Raw genomic sequence first — 18,192 nt, 5'->3', positions numbered from 1 at the left:
GTTTGTACGCATGCGCAATATCCGGACACTTCCAACATGGCTGCGCCCATTCAGAGTGTGGACACAGAAATCGTTGACGCAACATGTCATGATGAAATCTGACTGAAAAATGTAACAGTTATTATTGACTTGTGTTAGATTAAGGATTTCACGAAGTATGTTATGCAAAGAGAAGGTTTTGTGGTGAGTATGTACTTTTGTCAATCATCCATCTAATCATTAGACTAAAGTGAAATCAACGAATAAATTTTGAGCAAACTGAGTAAAAAGAGACACTCGGGTAAAGGTTAAGGTTGACAACATATCGAACAAAAGATGACATCTCTTCGAATTCCTATGTCAGAACGGTGTATTACGTGCATTTCTACCATAGTATATTGGAGCATTTATTTACTGATTTGTTTTTTTAATTCATATTACACTGGCGTCTCATATTCTCGCGGTACTTACGAATATCAGCTGAAAAATAATATAAATAGTTCTTTTCGTATGTATGCTTGTTGTTTTTAAATGAAGAGATCCTCCCTCTAACATCCGCATCTATCAACTGCTTGATCCATCAAGTGTATTATCTCACTTGAGCTGGATGAAAAACATGGTCGTCCGCCGCTGACTTTTCGAGGCGTCTCCTATTCTCGCGGTATAACGAGAAAGTAACGTTATTAGGTGTAAGGAAGGGGAATCTTATCGGGAAAGGCGGGGAAAAGTTACGATTTTTCGTAGCCGATTTTTCCAAGTTAGTTAAAATCACGAATATTCGTTACACTGCAAAATTTTGATAATTCACAGACTTGGGCCACTTCCTAGTTATGGGTCAATGATGTAAAGAACCGCTAAGTATCACTCATCGGCGACCTCGGCAGAAAATGGGTTTACTGTGAGAATAGGAAACCCGAGAGAATAGGAGGCGGCCCTATATATCAACTTTATTTGTCGGTTCAAGCAGAGACCATATAACAGATGGTCTCTGGTTCAAGGTCACATGCAACGCAAAATACAATTTTGCAGATTCTGACTACTTTCGGTATGGACTAACAGTAACAAATTATCAAAATTCAACTTATGAACTTGAAAAACAACGCGATTAAAAAAAAGCGAAACACGAAATCTGCTCAGCTTGAAAACAGAAATGTTTTAATTCATGTCTATGGAAGCACAAAATAGCATCTCGATTGTGATAAGCAGCCTCTGTCATAGACAAAACTCAGTGTTTGTTTTATTGACACCCATGTGTCTGTTTGTCTACAGATGACAATATGTAGTACATGGTTTCAATTACTGGCCACATGCAATTTGAACTTAACACATATCAGGCTATACACCATAAACAAAATACATTGATTTATGGCTTGTGCACCTGGATTCTGGATCTGTCACATTATGTAATTACACAGACAGGTGTGATATTTGTACACAATACATGTCATTATGTCTGTGGGTTGCAAACAAACTGAATTCATTTTTCTCGGATGACTGAATCAGATGGAAACCGGTGCAAACTCAGATTGTCAGTTTCAAGTTCTGCTTTGTACTTGAATGAATGACAGTTTCCAGACACGCAGTAGTTCACCGTCTCAGGATTTGCTGATTGGATCGAACACAAATGCAGAAAGCATGTATTCACAAAACCCTACATCTCTTTATATATCATGATATATTATGTATAGATAACAACTTCTTGCATTACATATGATATGACGTTTCGGTATGGATTCTTCTACCGTTATAATATGCAATAAAAAGAGTTATCCCTAAAAAAAATTATTTACTTGCTTATTACTCACCATACTTCTAAAATGACAGTCGAACAGATCATCTCACACATAATGAATCCTCAGGGTATCGGCAAATGAACCAGTCATTGAAAAGTCTTTGTTACAGTAAACTTACACTTGAATGCACTCCCATTCTCTCTGACCATGTTCGGTCTCCTGGGTGTTTCATTTCGAGGGAAGTACAAAATATTGAGATTTTGAGTTGTGATAGTACGCTTATAATGTTGTCTATTTGTTTTTCCACTCTCAGCAATGTATATTATATGTCATTAATAAGTGATAATTGTGTTTTAATAATGGTTTTTTTTTTGTTGCATGTGACCTTTAACAGTTCAGCATAATATATTATTATTCTTCAATCAATGGTTGGTGAACATTATAACCTCTGCTTCAGATTTTGGGCCTGATAGTGGAACACTATGTCAGTATTCATGAACTGTTTTGTGTGCAGTGCAGATAAGCTGTTCAAGTGTCGACGCCAACAAAACAGATCTGTACCACAGAAAGGTGGTGCCAAAGAGTATGCTCCAGATGGATCCTGGCTCCAGGCCAAGCGCCTTGAAGCCTTCCATCAGGAGAGAACTGCAGTATTGGCGGAACCAAGGGTAGAACGTCTGTAAGTTGTAAGACAGTGGGGAATTGTAGGATAATATGGTGTGTTTTTGAGTGCTAGAACCATGAGAACTATTCTGAGTGTTGATGTGATGACTGGGGTCAGGTGTTGGGTACTGGTAACCAAGTGAATGTTCATACGATAATGAAGGCTGTTAGAACACCATGATGACAGAGAATGATAATGACTGATAATGTTTGTGTTGCAGGGGCGGCCTTGTGCAGGGGACATGGGACCCAAACAGGAAACTGGTTCAGTTCAAGAAGGAAATGGTTTGTTGTGAAGAATGATAGGGGATTTAAGTGGGATCGTTGATTTAGATTTGTCAAGGCTATGTCAGATTTATACACTTGCAAGTCTCTGCCCCGAACCTTGGATACAGATGGCAGCTTTTATATTTTCGATACTTGTTTTTCATTTGGTATGTACAGTCAGGCCGCGATAATCCGGACACTTCTGTTTTTCATCAAAAACGTTCGGATAGTGAAACGTATGGACTACTGAAACGAACTTTTATGAACACAACTACAGTAGAGTTACTTCCATTTGACATGGCAGTACAAAAATATACGAACGTTTACAAGTTTCAAAAGACTTTATTACAGTTTGTAGACATAACTTGAATAACCAATCGGTGCGTATAATCATGTCTGGATAGATTATACATACACGTAACAAAACTCACTTGTGATAGAAATCTACATGATGGTAACAGTTCTGAATGGTGGAGCTTTTTACTTCGGACCAGGCAGTTTTCTCAGTGCTTCTCGGAGATTAAGCATTTGCAGCCGGTCGACACACTGGATGAAATGCAGTGAATGAAATGAACTTTCACGTTGGTCATTGGCACACTTTTGCCTGGCAGCATTGTCACAAAGTAAGATCACGTGTGAACCACGTGATTGCATCTGTCTGTCAAATGGTCGTAGCCAATCACAAACCATATCCGATGTTCGAAATAGTGCTCTTGCCGATAGAATGTCAGAATTCTTGACCAAAATGTTTCACATAAGATCAAAACTGGCTTTCAGGTTTTCTCTTTGTATCTACAAATTCCTTTTTTTTTTCGTACGGCAGTAATTTCACATATTTTACGCCTAGGGGCTGGTCTTGCCATTATGACTGACAAGCGTCAGCTGAGCTCATTTTGACACGACCAGTGTTTTATACAGGAAGTAAGCATGACAGGTATTACTCCAACTAACCAAAAGTGAGACCTACTAAACGATCAAAATCACAAACTAACGACATCTTCACCTCAGAAGTGTCACTTAACAATTACCACTGAATGGGGCTCGTGGTGTGAAGGGATTATCCGAACTTTTTTGATGTACCTCCGGATTAATGAAGCAAAACTGTGTGTAATTAGCTAATCTGTTACCACTGATTAGTGTCCGGATACGGAGAGTGAAGCACCAGATTACTGAATCAACTGATAATGAGTTTACATAGTAAACAAGATTGGTGACAGGTAGTTATTGTTCGGATATCGCGGGAATCGGATTGTTGGGGTCTGGACTAACGCGGCCTGACTGTATATGTCAACTAAAAGAAAGGCTCATGATATTGATCACTGGATCGTCAGGTTCAGACATGATTATTTACAGACTCCCAGCATATTATTGGAGACATGCTCAACAAACAACAAAACAAACACAATACAAAAGATAAGACCCAGTGATCTAGGATATAGAGTTGTGTCCATTAGGTACAGGATGCCAAGCTGATCCATGGCTGCCCATGCCGCACTCACAGTTTCCTCCTCAGTTGTGAAACTTAAGTAATGCTATTCTTGGAAAATCTTAGAACCGGTCTTGACACAAGCTTTCCAAGCTCTGTTACAAAACCAAGTTTGGTAAGGTTCATAAATTGTATAAGGTGTAGAGGTTAGAGATGTAAATACTCATTCACTGCCTTTCAGGAAGAAATGAACAATGGTCTTAAGTATATTTTACAAATGCCTATTTGCAGGGCAAGTTCTGGAGCCATATGGGCTTTGTGGATGAGAGCAGAAAATGGCTATTTCCTGAAGAAGCACTCTTTTTGATGGAAACTGTAAGTATATATGACAGCCTTGATTTGTTATTTGATGGTATTGAAGGGGCAGCAATGGTGTTGATGAGACACCAGATTATATAATGATGTGGCACTCACATGTGGTGACAGGGCACATGATGGTACTGAATCATGTGATGATGTGGCGCTCACATGTGGTGACAGGGCACATGATGGTACTGAATCATGTGATGATGTGGCACTCACATGTGGTGACAGGGCACATGATGGTACTGAATCATGTGATGATGTGGCGCGCTCACATGTGACAATGCACATGATGGTACTGAATCATGTGATGATGTGGCACTCACATGTGGTGACAGGGCACATGATGGTACTGAATCATGTGATGATGTGGCACTCACATGTGGTGACAGGGCACATGATGGTACTGAATCATGTGATGATGTGGCACTCACATGTGGTGACAATGCACATGATGGTACTGAATCATGTGATGATGTGGCGCTCACATGTGGTGACAATGCACATGATGGTACTGAATCATGTGATGATGTGGCGCTCACATGTGGTGACAGGGCACATGATGGTACTGAATCATGTGATGATGTGGCACTCACATGTGGTGACAGGGCACATGATGGTACTGAATCATGTGATGATGTGACACTCACATGTGGTGACAGGGCACATGATGGTACTGAATCATGTGATGATGTGGCGCTCACATGTGGTGACAGGGCACATGATGGTACTGAATCATGTGATGATGTGGCGCTCACATGTGGTGACAGGGCACATGATGGTACTGAATCATGTGATGATGTGGCGCTCACATGTGGTGACACTGCACATGATGGTACTGAATCATGTGATGATGTGGCGCTCACATGTGGTGACAGGGCACATGATGGTACTGAATCATGTGATGATGTGGCGCTCACATGTGGTGACAATGCACATGATGGTACTGAATCATGTGATGATGTGGCACTCACATGTGGTGACAGGGCACATGATGGTACTGAATCATGTGATGATGTGGCGCTCACATGTGGTGACAATGCACATGATGGTACTGAATCATGTGATGATGTGGCGCTCACATGTGGTGACAATGCACATGATGGTACTGAAGAGGTGCATAATTTGCATTGATGGGCCCGTGGCTGTATTGAAGAGGCATGTAGTAACGATGGGGATATTAATGTTGGTTGCAGACTGTCCTGGAGGTGTACTATGGAGGTGTTCCTCTCAGTATCCAAGAAGCATATGTCCGACTCCTGGGAGAGGATGTGTCTGTGGAGGAGTATCAGACATATGCCCACCTGCGCCGGCTTGGATATGTTGTGTTACGGCATATGGGAGGGTGAGTCACTTCCTCACTTCATCTAAGCTGTGACATGTAGGAGGATGGGCCACATCCTCACTTTATGTAAGCTGTGACACGTGGGTGGGTGAACCACGTCCTCACTGAATGTAATGTGTGACATGATTGAGGGTAGGCCACTTCCTCACTTAATTTAAACTGTGACATGAGGGATTGTTTGCCACTTCTTCACTTCACTTCCTCACATACTCACAACGTTTCAAATGTTGTTTAGTTTTGAATGTGGACCATCATTCATATATACGATGTAATGTGATAGAGTAACTTCCCTTGAACCACTGAAAATGTGGTCTCCCCCTTGTATACTGTGGAAAGCCAAGCATTATATTGTGACAAAAGATTAATCCTGCATTATTTTTCTACAATATTTTTCTGTAGGTCCCAAATCACAGACTATGAGCGTCAGATTAAACTTGATCAACATGTGAAGGAATCAAAGAGGCGGCGGCACCGAAACCAGGACAGGCAGGAGGAGGTGTTTGCAGTGGAGACAGAGGTGAAGAAACCAAGGCTTGACCCACAGCAGGATGAGGGGGCCCAGAGTTCTGGAGGTCAAGAGTTGAAATGTGTAGCCATAGATACAGAATCTTTAAAAGATCCTGAGTATGAAAAATCAAGTGATGCGGAAAGGATGAAGATGGACAGTGGGCAGACGGTTGTCATGGATAGTGATAATCAACCAGACAATCACCAGTCATTTGCTAAATTATCAAATCCATGGAATCTACCCAATAAAAGTGAAGGGAAGGTTCCTGTTCGACACACTGAGTGGGACTTTGAGATCCTTGGTTTCCCTGATATTGGTGACAAGGAAACTGTTGTACTGAATATCCCCCAGACAAAATATCTGCCTGCCAATGTAACTCTCAGTGAGGAATATGAGGACCTGTGTTTGTTTGATGTGACTGAGTATCGGCAGCAGGTGTCTCAGTCTGCCCAGAGGAGACGGGAGTCGGACAACTATGTGTTTGACTTAAATTTCTCCTACTCTACATGGGCACGCGACCGGAAAGATATTGCAGCATCTAATTGGACAGAATACAAACTGAAGCTGAGGGAATCCCAGTCTGGTGGAGCAGCACCCTCTCCAGTTGAGCATCTGTGGCAAGGGGAGGTAACACCTCTAGTGAAACCAGAAGATGCAACATCAACCAGTAAGAGAGAGAACAAATTGTATTCATATACAACCTTTCTATGTACTCACTATTTTCAAAAGGTTTCTACTGGCATTCTTCCTAGAAAATGTTGTGTATTTTGCAAGGTTCTTTTTTCACCTCATCCATGTTATCATGTCAGGGTTATCACTTGTGACACCTCCAGTGTTACCAATTGTTCCTAGTGTTACCTTCAGTGTTGTCTTTTGTTCCCCAGAAGTGTTACTGTTTCATTGTTACCCTATCTGTATGGTACTAGGTGTTGTTGTTCCTCCAGGTGACGTGCTCAGTCAACTGCAAGTGATCCGCAGTGTTAACCTGCCACAAGCCCTCAGGTAACCAAGAGCAACCAGAATTCCTCTAGTGGGAAGGAATGATGGCTTAGAATGCACATGGCTTGTTTTGGGATACGACTATACAAACATTATGTGACAATACAATAAACTGACATATTGTGTAATGTTTCACAGTTGGCAGATTAGTATATAAATATGTCTAAAGGTATATAATAAACTGCCTCTTACAGAATTAGAACAAGGGCTGCCATGTACTTGAAGTCAGATGTTATTTGTGGAATTTTTCAATTTCTCTAAAAATGTACAAGAAGGAATTTTTGTGCTCTTTTCCAGCAAATCTGACAGACATTGTATGAAAATATCCTTTGATGTCCACCTTCCAAATGCCAGGTTCAAGAAAACTCGGCCTGGACTACCAAGCCACAGGGTCTGTGTTGTCAGGTAGGTCTCCTATGTCTCCATAGTGATGGTTCCTGTCAGGAACTGTTGTTAGTGTGTGTTGTCAGGTAGTTATGTTATGGCTCATATTTGTGAATTTGTCAGGTAGATGTCTATGTTTCCTTTTACTTGTGGAAGAGGAGAGAGAGGGTAGGAGGTAGAAGAGGAGAGAGAGGGTAGGAGGTAGAAGAGGAGAGAGAGGGTAGGAGGTAGAAGAGGAGAGAGAGGGTAGGAGGTAGAAGAGGAGAGAGAGGGTAGGAGGTAGAAGAGGAGAGGGAGGGTAGGAGGTAGAAGAGGAGAGGGAGGGTAGGAGGTAGAAGAGGAGAGAGAGGGTAGGAGGTAGAAGAGGAGAGGGAGGGTAGGAGGTAGAAGAGGAGAGAGAGGGTAGGAGGTAGAAGAGGAGAGAGAGGGTAGGAGGTAGAAGAGGAGAGGGAGGGTAGGAGGTAGAAGAGGAGAGAGAGGGTAGGAGGTAGAAGAGGAGAGAGAGGGTAGGAGGTAGAAGAGGAGAGAGAGGGTAGGAGGTAGAAGAGGAGGGAACTGTGGAAAGAAGCCGCACTGTTGATGTGGGAACTGTATGATACGGTGTGTTACATAAACACTCTGTCTGTTTTGTAGGAGTAGTGACCCACCTCCTGTCATGGCTGATATATCAGATGCGGTCACCCGTTACCATGACAACGTGCCAGTCAACTGGGCAGTGGTTGACAACGGTGATATTGCCTTCTACAACATGTCCAGTATGTCGCTTCCTGTTGATGTAATGATGGGGTGAAATAAAACTGTGTTACGTGCCTTAGCTTTAGGTGTCAGTTGTCATAAGGAATTCCTTGGATGGGTGCTGAGCTGTCTGCTCACATGTACTCATAATCTTAGAAGTGTCCCAATGTTCACTGCGTCACACAGACTTTTCAGCAGTGTGTAGACATGATATAATTTGCACCATGGACCTTCTCCTCCAACACTGGATGCCTTGTCCACCTGCCCAGACAGGTTAACTCCATCAGCATGCACAGATGGTAAACATGTAACTTGACCGCACACCTTTCTTCACAAACTGTTCTTAGAAGTTGGCTGAACCATAGTATTATATATTCGATAAATAGGCTTGATGACAAGTTCTGTTCTCTGAAGATAAGTTTATACTCCGATGATTTGGGTTTTAATTGTTTAGAGGATTTTTTTTCAGTTGAAGCACCTCAGCGTGTTTTTGTTTCAAGCATTTCAGTGTAAGCGAATGTAAATATGCACACTGAACACATACTGTTAGGGATCATGAATACTTTTGTGGACATGCCTTCAGTGATGACTGGGCTGTCAATCCTCTACTGTCAATTTTATAAAACAATCCCCAGATTATTCATAATAGTTTTCATCGGAACATGCTCCTTTCACACAATCAAAAATTGTCCTTTACAAGGTACACTGGCTTCCAGGGCAATTATCTGACCTGTCCAGAGATGATTCTTCGTTAATGATATTTGTGTGACTTGCTTACCAGAATGTATGGTCACCATGACTATGCCCCAGAAATTCACAGTTCCCAAATAAGGATAGTTCCAGGACATTATTACCTGTGTATCCACCGCTCCGCCAGTCTCCTTATACTACCTTCTCAAATCCTTGTTGAGTGTTGGATTCAATTCCTGTAGAGTTTGAACAGATGGATCTACAGGTCAAATATGGCGTTTGTAGTCTATACTACATGACACAAGTTGTTTCATGGGTTTATATAGAGCTCCTGGCTCGCAATGGTAATATTTCAATGGCGTTCTAGAATGGTGAGGTCTAGAATTATCATCTATGAATATCAGACGACTGTGAGTGGGATGCCTATCAAAATGTTGCACCACATCCAGTTCTTTAACGTTGACCATTGAGTGTCCCATGCATTATAATTAGATCCAACCTGTAACGCGACCCAATACCGCTTGGCTGCCTTGATCATCTTCAGACGACATGCCTCTTGGTCTCCATTCAGTGTTCGGAACTTTCTAAAGTTTTCTAGCTAAGTATACCCGAAAGTTACCAGCCCACAAAATATTTCCCTATCCCAATTGGGAATATAGACACGGGTTTCATCATGAACCTGCTAATAGTGATGACCTTTTTCAGGAGGCCATATTCATGCTTGTTTTAATAGTGTTATGCCTTATCAAGTCGGAGGGAGTGATATATTTACAATATGACCCCATTAAAATTCACTGGCCAGTCGAACTGGATTTTTACTTGTCATGGGCTTCCGGGCTATTGGCTATTTCGCACACTGGTCTACATACGATACAACGGCCGTGGGTCACGTATAGAAGGTAACGACTGGATCACTCTCTGAAGCCAATGAACCGTACATCATGTTGAGGTTTTCTGGGAGCCTGCACCGCGCCAGACGTCTTTGGCTGTATCTGTCTGTGAAGAAGGGACGTCCAATCGACGACGTACCCGTAGTTCCAGAGGTCCTCGTCATGCATGGCCGGGACAGTTCATCGTCATGCATGGCCGGGACAGTTCATCGTCATGCATGGCCGGGACAGTTCCTCGGCGCGTGTAAATGAACTGCGTCTTACTAGACGAATTGGGACTCGACCATCACTTTTAATGGTCTCTGTTGGCCATGCAGGTGTTGAACAGTCCTGTACTGGTAACCTCAAAGGTCGAGCAATAAGCGGGTAGTTAATGTTCCAAGTACCAACGTCATTCCGACGAACACCCCAGCGACACACATGCGCATGCCATCGTGTATTTTCAGAAAGCCCCCTTCTGGCCAACGTCCCAAGACCTTAAGATGCCGCCCCTAGCGGCTCTGGTGTGATCGTCTGTTTAGACCGACATTAAAAAAGCCTTTGGAATTACGCGATGCTTAGTGTGGTGTTTAGAAATGAGAGGCCTTAATGCAAACGTTTCTACTTTTCCATCAACACAAACTCAGACCTATGACCACTGATCCTGTCTGCTGCACCAGTGTGTAGGAACCTCTCCCGCAAGCGTTTCAATCATTGCCTGGCCGAATTCACACCGTGAACCACAGGCCCGTGTGCCATTGCGAGGATATATACCAAATTTGAGACGACCCCGACTTGAAAAGTTCACAAAATTTGTATATTTTTTTAAAAAAGAAACGTCTTTAATCCTCGCAAGGACACGAGAACCGGCGCTGTGATCACTCACTCACGCACGCACGCACGCACGCACGCACGCACGCACGCACGCACGCACGCACGCACGCACGCACGCACGCACGCACGCACGCACTCTTGTGTGTGAAGTGTCCTGCCATGAGCAACCACGCAGTGTTTGTTTATTACAGACTTACTTGCGTACCAGACCACAGGCTTGTTCAGAATATCAACCACTCGTTTTTGTGTAACCCACACTCTATTATTTACAGTCCGATGTGATATCGCTGGAACGTATTTGACTGCAGCTCGTAACAGTAATGGCAAATTTGTAATTGAAATATGTATGTTACATTAAAGATATTTGTTAACACTTTTAAGTTTAAGACGAGTGAGCTTTTACGCCGCTTATAGCAATGTTTCAGCAACATCACGGCGGGAGACACCAGAATTGGGCTTCACACATTGTAACCATGTGCGGAATCGAACCCGGGCCTTCGACGTGACGAGCGACCACTTTAACCACAAGGCTACCTCACCGCCCCGTCGTCACCACAGCTCGTGTCCCCAATGACCTGTCACAACAGCTGACACCACTATGCCATTAACTGTTAAGCCCAAATGATCTCCCCCGTGTCCACGAGCATGCACCAACAACACACAGGACTAAAACATACAGCGGATTTGTGAAAGGGTTTATTAAACAATTCTCAACGATCCGTTGTTTCGCACAACCTTTCATGAACTCAAACTCTTTGATAATATCCTTTCTTTCTGTAGAAAACATACAAAGTGACGTTGTTATAAAATAAAAACTAACAATAACAACTAAACTGAAGGAGCAAGATTTGGGAGAGATGTAACAAAAGCAAAAACTGCATTTGACGTGACCTGCCTGTGCTGGCTGTGATGTCGATGTCGCAGCGTGCGTCTGTGGAGGCTGGGAAGAATCGGTCCCAGCAATGCTAACTTCTAATGCGCTTAGTACTGATCCTCCCAACAGGCAGAAATGGCTTCTCTGTATCTGCGTCACTCACAGATTCAACTCATTGGAAAAATTAAACGAAAACGATCGCACGTCTGGAGAGTAAATTATGAAAGGCTGTGTATGGTTGACACATTTCGGCTTATCCACGATTAGGTACAATAATCGTTTATGAGCGAAGCCGAATTTGGTTCAAAATTCTAAAAATGATTTGAGATAGGCAACAGAAGTTATTTTAATTGCACACGACACCCTCGTATCCACAATAAAATCTGAGGATGTTTCTGCGAGGTACCAGCATGTTCTCTGATGACCTTCACCGTGGATGAGCCGACTACGATATATTGGGTGTAGCATGGGGTTAGAGCTACGACAAGGGCAGTACGACAATATGAAATCACTTAGAACACTTTGTTTTTTGGATTGCTTACTGTGTCTCGATCTCTTGCTTTTTACTTTCTGTTTGTAACGTTGCTTGTCAAAACTGTAGCTATCATTTCGGACGGAGACAGAGTAATCAATCAGATGGAAGGCATTTGCTAGCAAGTCCCATACACACGTAGTTCACACGCATCTTGCAAGGTCAAGGTCTGACGACCAATCAGACACTTGCAGGCCGTCGTACACGATAACTCATGTCGTTCCATTCCTCAGGAAACCGGTGTACAGACTCTTCTATCTGCTCACTCTTTCTCGAATGTCTGGTTGTCGTGACCCGTCACTTCAGCTTTTGTGTCAATGGTTACAGCGTCTTTCTTCTCGCTGTCTGAAGTTTCTTCACTGCTGACTTCGACCTTGGCTGGCGCCGCTGGTTGGCTCCCAGTCGCTGCGGGACTTGGGGCCGCTGCAGTAGGAACGCCGAGGCCGGCAGCACTCTGGGTGATGGAGTAGATGTCGGGGAGCTGTTGGGCAGGTGCTCCTGCTGCCGGGGCTGGCACTGTAGCTGGTGCCCCTCCTTCCTGGTTCACACCGTATTGATAGTACTGCGGGGGCATGTAGGCTAGAGGTACCTGTGGCCGACTTCCTGGTCCGCTGACAGCAACGAAGGCTTGGAGGATGTCACGGATGAGGGCGCCATTAGCTTCCTGACCTGCAAGTACCGTCTCTTGGATGTCGCGGTCCCTGATTCTTTTGCTGCTTCCACGTTGGCTCATTTCGATTGCAGAGTCGCTGATGTTGCTTACGCAGCTGGACATGTCGCTGACGCTGCCACCGTAGGCGTTGCTGTTGGTGCTTCCGGTCTGGCCAGTGTGTTTCCTTTCAGCCATAGCTTGGGCAAGTTCCTTTTCTGTTTGTTGGCAACAGCACAGCATCCAGGGGAACAGCTTGTTCAGCGCATCCCGGAACTTGGGATGGCTCAAGGCGTAGATGATTGGGTTGTGCATAGCTGACGCCTTGGCGAACATAACAGGGATCTCAGAAACATACGGAGTCACCCACATCGGGTTGCCGAACTGTGCGATCAGGCCCACCGTGGCGTATGGCAGCCAAGACAGCATGAACATGCAGAAGATCATAAGACTGATCTTGGCGATCTTCATCTCAGCGCTGGTCTCGTTCTCGTTCTGTGTGTTGCGAGGGTCGTTAGCGCCCAGTTTCTTGCCCATGTTGGCCATCTCTTTGCCGTGGTTGGAAACTGCTCGGATGATGAACGTGTAGCAGAAGAGAATGATGAGGACGGGCACGCAGAAGCCGCAGATGTAGAGGCAGATGAAGTAGGAGGTGAAGTGGTCGTTCCTCGTGAGGTAGTCGAAAGTGCAGGATGTCTGGAAGCCCTCTGGGATGTATGCTCCCCAGCCGAAGATTGGTGGCACAGCCCAGATGATAGACCAGATCCACACGCACACGATCATCAGGAAGGCACGGCGTTGCGTCATGTTCCTCATGGCGGAGAAGGGGCGAGTGATGACGAAATACCGATCAATGGCGATCATAGCTAGCGTGTTGATGGACATCAAGCCAAATATACCACCCGTTAGTCCGTACAGCTCACAGGCTGAAGAGAGAAGAAAGTTGAGATGAGTAGGGACACAACACAGCAACAACAGAACTGGGATTCACACATTGTACCCATTTGGGGAATCAAACCGGACCGGACGACGTGACGATTTATTTACTAGGGTACACCATCACCCGAACCCCCTGAAGTGTACGAGATACTGGTCAGTATGGCCTTACATAAACACATGGTATTACCTATTCCTCAAAATAATAGTCTCATAACAGCCTTGACCAGCAACTCTGGAATACTTGGTCCACAAGAAGTAGAATAGTGGAGACGGTGTTCTTATTTCATTGAGATAGTCAAAGAATATTCGTGGCAACAGGTGATCTCGAAGTAAACAGTTGATCAACAGCATGAGCATCGATTTGTACAGCAGGGAAGCGATGACGATGTGTGAAGGAGCCTGACCACCCGGACCCGGTAGTCGCCTCTTACGGCAAGCATACTCGCCTTTATTGGCAAGCATTGGTTGTCAAAAACCTATTGTACCCCGGATCTTCACGAGTCGTCTGGACCAGTAGCGGTAATATACTTGTTTCTATGTGCAGTAGAATGTTGAACACTGTGTTCAGTGAGAGAATGTTCAGCACAACATGTGATCCCGAAGCAAACAGATAGGATGAGGATAAGATCCACGTAAGACATTATCTAAGGTCAAAGATGCCGAAAATAGATATGGCTACATTCCACATCAAGGCTGTGTCAAACAGTAGAAGTCATGTATTGACACCTCAGACACAGCCCTACGACTGGATAAGCGATGTGTTCTAAGGCCATTGAAGCCAGGATGAGTCTCTTTTAGATGTGAACGTGCCTACCTATTTTCCCAAACATCCATCTCTTGTTGAAGGCTGAGATAGAGAGGAGGGGGAATCCATTCACTGCCGAGAAGATGAGGTCAGACAACGCCAGGTTGACCACGAACATGTTGGACGGCGTTCTCAGGCCCTTGGTCCTGGAGGTCAAAGGCAATTTTTCAGTATATACATCAGTACAGGATAGTCAGTACAATAGAGTTGGTTTACTTGAGAGATACTAGATGCCATGGAAAGGGGATTCGAAACATGGACGGGGAAATGAAACTTAGAATATGAAGATTAACTAACAACACTGTCACGTTGAGTATACTTACTGCAGTTATCGGCGTTGAAAAAGTGGAAATTTCAACACGACACATGATATTTTATAGGTACCTCTGTTCATATGAACATCACGGAGTTTAAGTTTTACAGACACAAATAGGATTTGAATGACCTGATTCCAACTTCAATCAATAGTGCTGAACAATGTCCACCTTTAAAGCGCTATACAAATTTTATTATCTTCAAACACGAGAACATTCGGGACAGACAAATTACACACTACATACTTGCTGAAGATGTAGATGACGATGAGGTTACCGATGACGCCGGTGATGCCGACGGCGGTGATGTAGACGCCGATGGTGTAGTGCCACACATCAGGGATTGGGGGGAAGCTCTTCCAGTGAGGGTGGATAAATATATCCTCCCATGTATCATACAAGTGGGTTACGTTGTCATGGAAACTTGTCGTTCCCTCAACCGCCGTGACTTCTGTTGTCATCGCAGCCATGATGCTCTCCTGAAAAATATGCCAACCCATCGATCAGCGTCGCCTCAGTGAGTCATTTGGATGTGACGCTGCTGTCGAACGTGTGTCGTTCACATTAGGTGTAAAGTCTATAATGTCTCGCGACTTAAGTGACTATCAAGAATGTTAACCGGTGTGGTTCTGAACTTGGAACCGAACATAAGTGTATGAAGATCCACCAAGAGGATGGGACTCGATATGAATTCCCATTACCCAAGATGTCTACAACACCTGTCTGTAAAACCAGCACCTGAATTATTTGGTACCTCCCCAGGACAGACTGCGTTTGCTACGTGTTCGACTCTACTGCGCCGCTCCTCACTACCACAGACTTAATTCATTGTCTGTCATACCGGAAGTAACGCACCTGAAGCGACACGTACAAGGGAAACACGACCCGAACAGATTCAGGAATTGAGAAAGGTGAAACTCTCAGCAGGTGTGCTGGCAGGTTCCTGACACAGCGACACTGTCAGGTCTGAGTGTACATCACCAGTATCTATTCCAGGATTGACACTGCAGTGATATCAACGGGCACGCGATGTCCATGGCTTTGCCTACCTGCCATAGGTAATCAGTGCTGGAATAATCCGCTTACCGTTACCTTAATCAATAGTGACGTACACAGGGTCAAGAGCATGCCAGTTATAAAACAAACACTAGTCAAGTCGAACTTGATAACTCGATTACCACATTCTTCCATCCACATCCTTTGTGTCGAAGCCGTCGTAGTACCTGATAGATATTGGCGTCAAATAACTGTTCTCACTTGGTACCGATATGTCACTATGTGTGCTCAGAAGCTTAGGGCCAGATATGGGTTTCATTTAGTATTCTTTGAGGGGAAAAGACAGTTAACTGGAACATGGACATACACATCTCGAATATTGCACTGTGGTATTGGGAATACCACTTAGCAGGGCTGGGGAGTCAACAAGACAAATGGGGACGGCACCCTGTTGACGTCAGACTACTGTTAACAGTATTAACATTATTGTCATTACGGCAACTTTTCTCCAATAAAGGTCGGTTATCACCTGTCGGAAATGCCCCTTTCACCTAAACCATACAGTCTGGAGCGGCCTGGTCACCTCAATCCGGCCCTGCGTTAACGTGGCAGATCACATCACAGAAGTATATGTCATGGTGCCTATAGTCTCCATCAGTTTTACATACGGGACGTCAGTGGCTTCTGATCAAAGTAAAAGTTGGTATGTTTGTTTAACGGGAACTCAGTGTATTCAGTCCGTGCGCGTTGACACTCTGCCTGTCTCCAGCATGGAGAGCGGGATAACGCCATTGAGTGAAGCCTCAACACTCGTTTTGACAAGATTTGAAACAGGCTGGTGTTTCATAACGTACAAGAAACTGGATCGTACACAAGCAAATGTTCCTACGTATAACGAAAATATATTTCCTTCAGAGCTACACAACCATGCAGAATTATCTATTGTGACCCATGCTACACTCAGCAGATTATCAGACTGAATGGTCCCTGACCGAGTGTGCTGCTAGTGGGATGGATGCATGCATGCTAACTGAGCCTGGCTTACGTCTACGTTACGTTTGATCTGAGAATGCGCCATAGCACGAGCTGAAGAAGACTGTGACTCACTCGCTTAGAGACATATCTTTAACAACACGACACGCTGTGACGCATGGTGCGATTCATATCTGACATTAAAAACCTTAAGAAAAACTTCTCCCTTGAATAAAACACGTCGAGTGCTCGTGTATAATTTTCTGTCTGGTTTGTGCGATAACAGAGCTAAAGTGATATACATGGTTAGAGCTGGCTGGCCCTCTGGCCGAGTCATCTCAATGGTAAGATGGTCATACAGAGCTGGTATTCAAGTTAGAGAGTAAATGATGTTTTACGCCACAATTAGAATCATGAAGTTTGCTTACCTATCTGGCTAGATCTCCCTTCTCCCGTCTGTGCTTGTGGTCTGAGCAAATGCCGACAATGGTGTAACGTCCTTCTTGTCTTATATACCTTTAGCTGAAGAAAGCGCTGCTCAATGGACTTAATTAGGCGGGCTACCCCGTCCCGAGTACTGCTCGCGTGTCGGGACGGCGTTACCCTCAGCTCGATCCCGCCCTCATAAGAGGATTGCCTCGATTCCACTGATCAACACAAATTAATGTCGCAGCCCTCTTCGTCCCCAGGATCCATGCCAAGTTATGAGGCTCGACATGATCTTTATTGAAATATGTTTTGTTAATACTAATATTTTACCGGTGATAAATGGTCTTGTTTTTTCGTTTCTTTATTGTCTAAGTGGAACACTTGCTCCGATTAACGATTAGCTTCTTGCGAAATATATAATTACTGAATTGAATTGCGTAGGTTTTTTAGCAGGATGCTCTTTAAACGCATGTGTAGAGAGCCCCAGGATGGTGATTGTTTACAAACATCCGTGATTAGGGTCAGAGGTTAATTAGGGTGGAACTGTCTATTATGAAGTGTCCCAACACGTGCTAATAGCACACATGGACATATTCTAACAGACTGCCAGAAACCTTTAATAGTCAATGTAATAAACGGTATCGTTCTTAGAAATCGTCCAGTTTAAGGGGTTTCCGAATAAAGATATACGGCGGAATAATAATTGGTACTTGTATGAAATCGAGGGGCCAGATTAACAGGTGTTTCCACTTTCGTGCTAACAAGTCTCGGGTAAACACGTTATACGTCTCAATAAAATTCATGCTGGGCCTTTTTGCGATCGCCAGATCTCTGAGCTGTGCTGTATAATGCATCTAGATACGTGCATGGCGACGGGCTGTAGATGA

At 44.1% G+C, this 18,192-nt stretch overlaps 2 protein-coding genes across 3 annotated transcripts; one reads left to right on the top strand and one right to left on the bottom strand.

The window, feature by feature from the left end:
- Nucleotides 1–4: 4 nt before the first annotated feature.
- Nucleotides 5–8,477, top strand: LOC137284444 (tRNA-splicing endonuclease subunit Sen54-like). 2 transcript variants are annotated; one of them, XM_067816246.1, is made up of 9 exons: nt 5–183; nt 2,227–2,391; nt 2,597–2,660; nt 4,360–4,443; nt 5,628–5,776; nt 6,176–6,951; nt 7,229–7,286; nt 7,581–7,688; nt 8,301–8,477. In XM_067816246.1, the coding sequence occupies exons 1-9, from the start codon at nt 158–160 to the stop codon at nt 8,455–8,457; spliced, it is 1,587 nt and encodes a 528-aa protein (XP_067672347.1). In that variant the 5' UTR covers nt 5–157; the 3' UTR covers nt 8,458–8,477. The 2 variants fall into 2 exon arrangements, with proteins under 2 accessions (XP_067672347.1, XP_067672346.1); XM_067816245.1 differs by having other exon boundaries at nt 11–183; nt 2,170–2,391.
- Nucleotides 8,478–11,473: 2,996 nt separating this feature from the next.
- On the bottom strand, nt 11,474–17,507 carry LOC137284954 (rhodopsin-like). Its single transcript, XM_067817037.1, has 4 exons — nt 17,305–17,507; nt 15,155–15,387; nt 14,604–14,740; nt 11,474–13,776 (listed from the first exon to the last, which is right to left on the bottom strand). The coding sequence occupies exons 2-4, from the start codon at nt 15,376–15,378 to the stop codon at nt 12,464–12,466; spliced, it is 1,674 nt and encodes a 557-aa protein (XP_067673138.1). The 5' UTR covers nt 15,379–15,387; nt 17,305–17,507; the 3' UTR covers nt 11,474–12,463.
- Nucleotides 17,508–18,192: the final 685 nt, after the last annotated feature.

The sequence above is a fragment of the Haliotis asinina genome, chromosome 5 (assembly GCF_037392515.1).
Source record: "Haliotis asinina isolate JCU_RB_2024 chromosome 5, JCU_Hal_asi_v2, whole genome shotgun sequence".
Taxonomy (NCBI): domain Eukaryota; kingdom Metazoa; phylum Mollusca; class Gastropoda; order Lepetellida; family Haliotidae; genus Haliotis; species Haliotis asinina.
The sequence above is the reverse complement of the archived record's forward strand: the minus strand, read 5'-3'. Positions and strand labels throughout refer to the sequence as shown.

Coding starts and splice junctions, on each gene's coding strand:
- LOC137284444 (XM_067816245.1), top strand. CDS start 2,195: ATGTCAGTATTCATGAACTGTTTTGTGTGCAGTGCAGATAAGCTGTTC. Junction 2,392..2,596: donor GAACCAAGGGTAGAACGTCT/GTAAGTTGTAAG, acceptor TTTGTGTTGCAG/GGGCGGCCTTGTGCAGGGGA. Junction 7,689..8,300: donor CACAGGGTCTGTGTTGTCAG/GTAGGTCTCCTA, acceptor TCTGTTTTGTAG/GAGTAGTGACCCACCTCCTG.
- LOC137284954 (XM_067817037.1), bottom strand. CDS start 15,378: ATGGCTGCGATGACAACAGAAGTCACGGCGGTTGAGGGAACGACAAGT. Junction 14,741..15,154: donor GTCATCTACATCTTCAGCAA/GTATGTAGTGTG, acceptor TTTGACCTCCAG/GACCAAGGGCCTGAGAACGC. Junction 13,777..14,603: donor ATGGATGTTTGGGAAAATAG/GTAGGCACGTTC, acceptor TTCTCTCTTCAG/CCTGTGAGCTGTACGGACTA.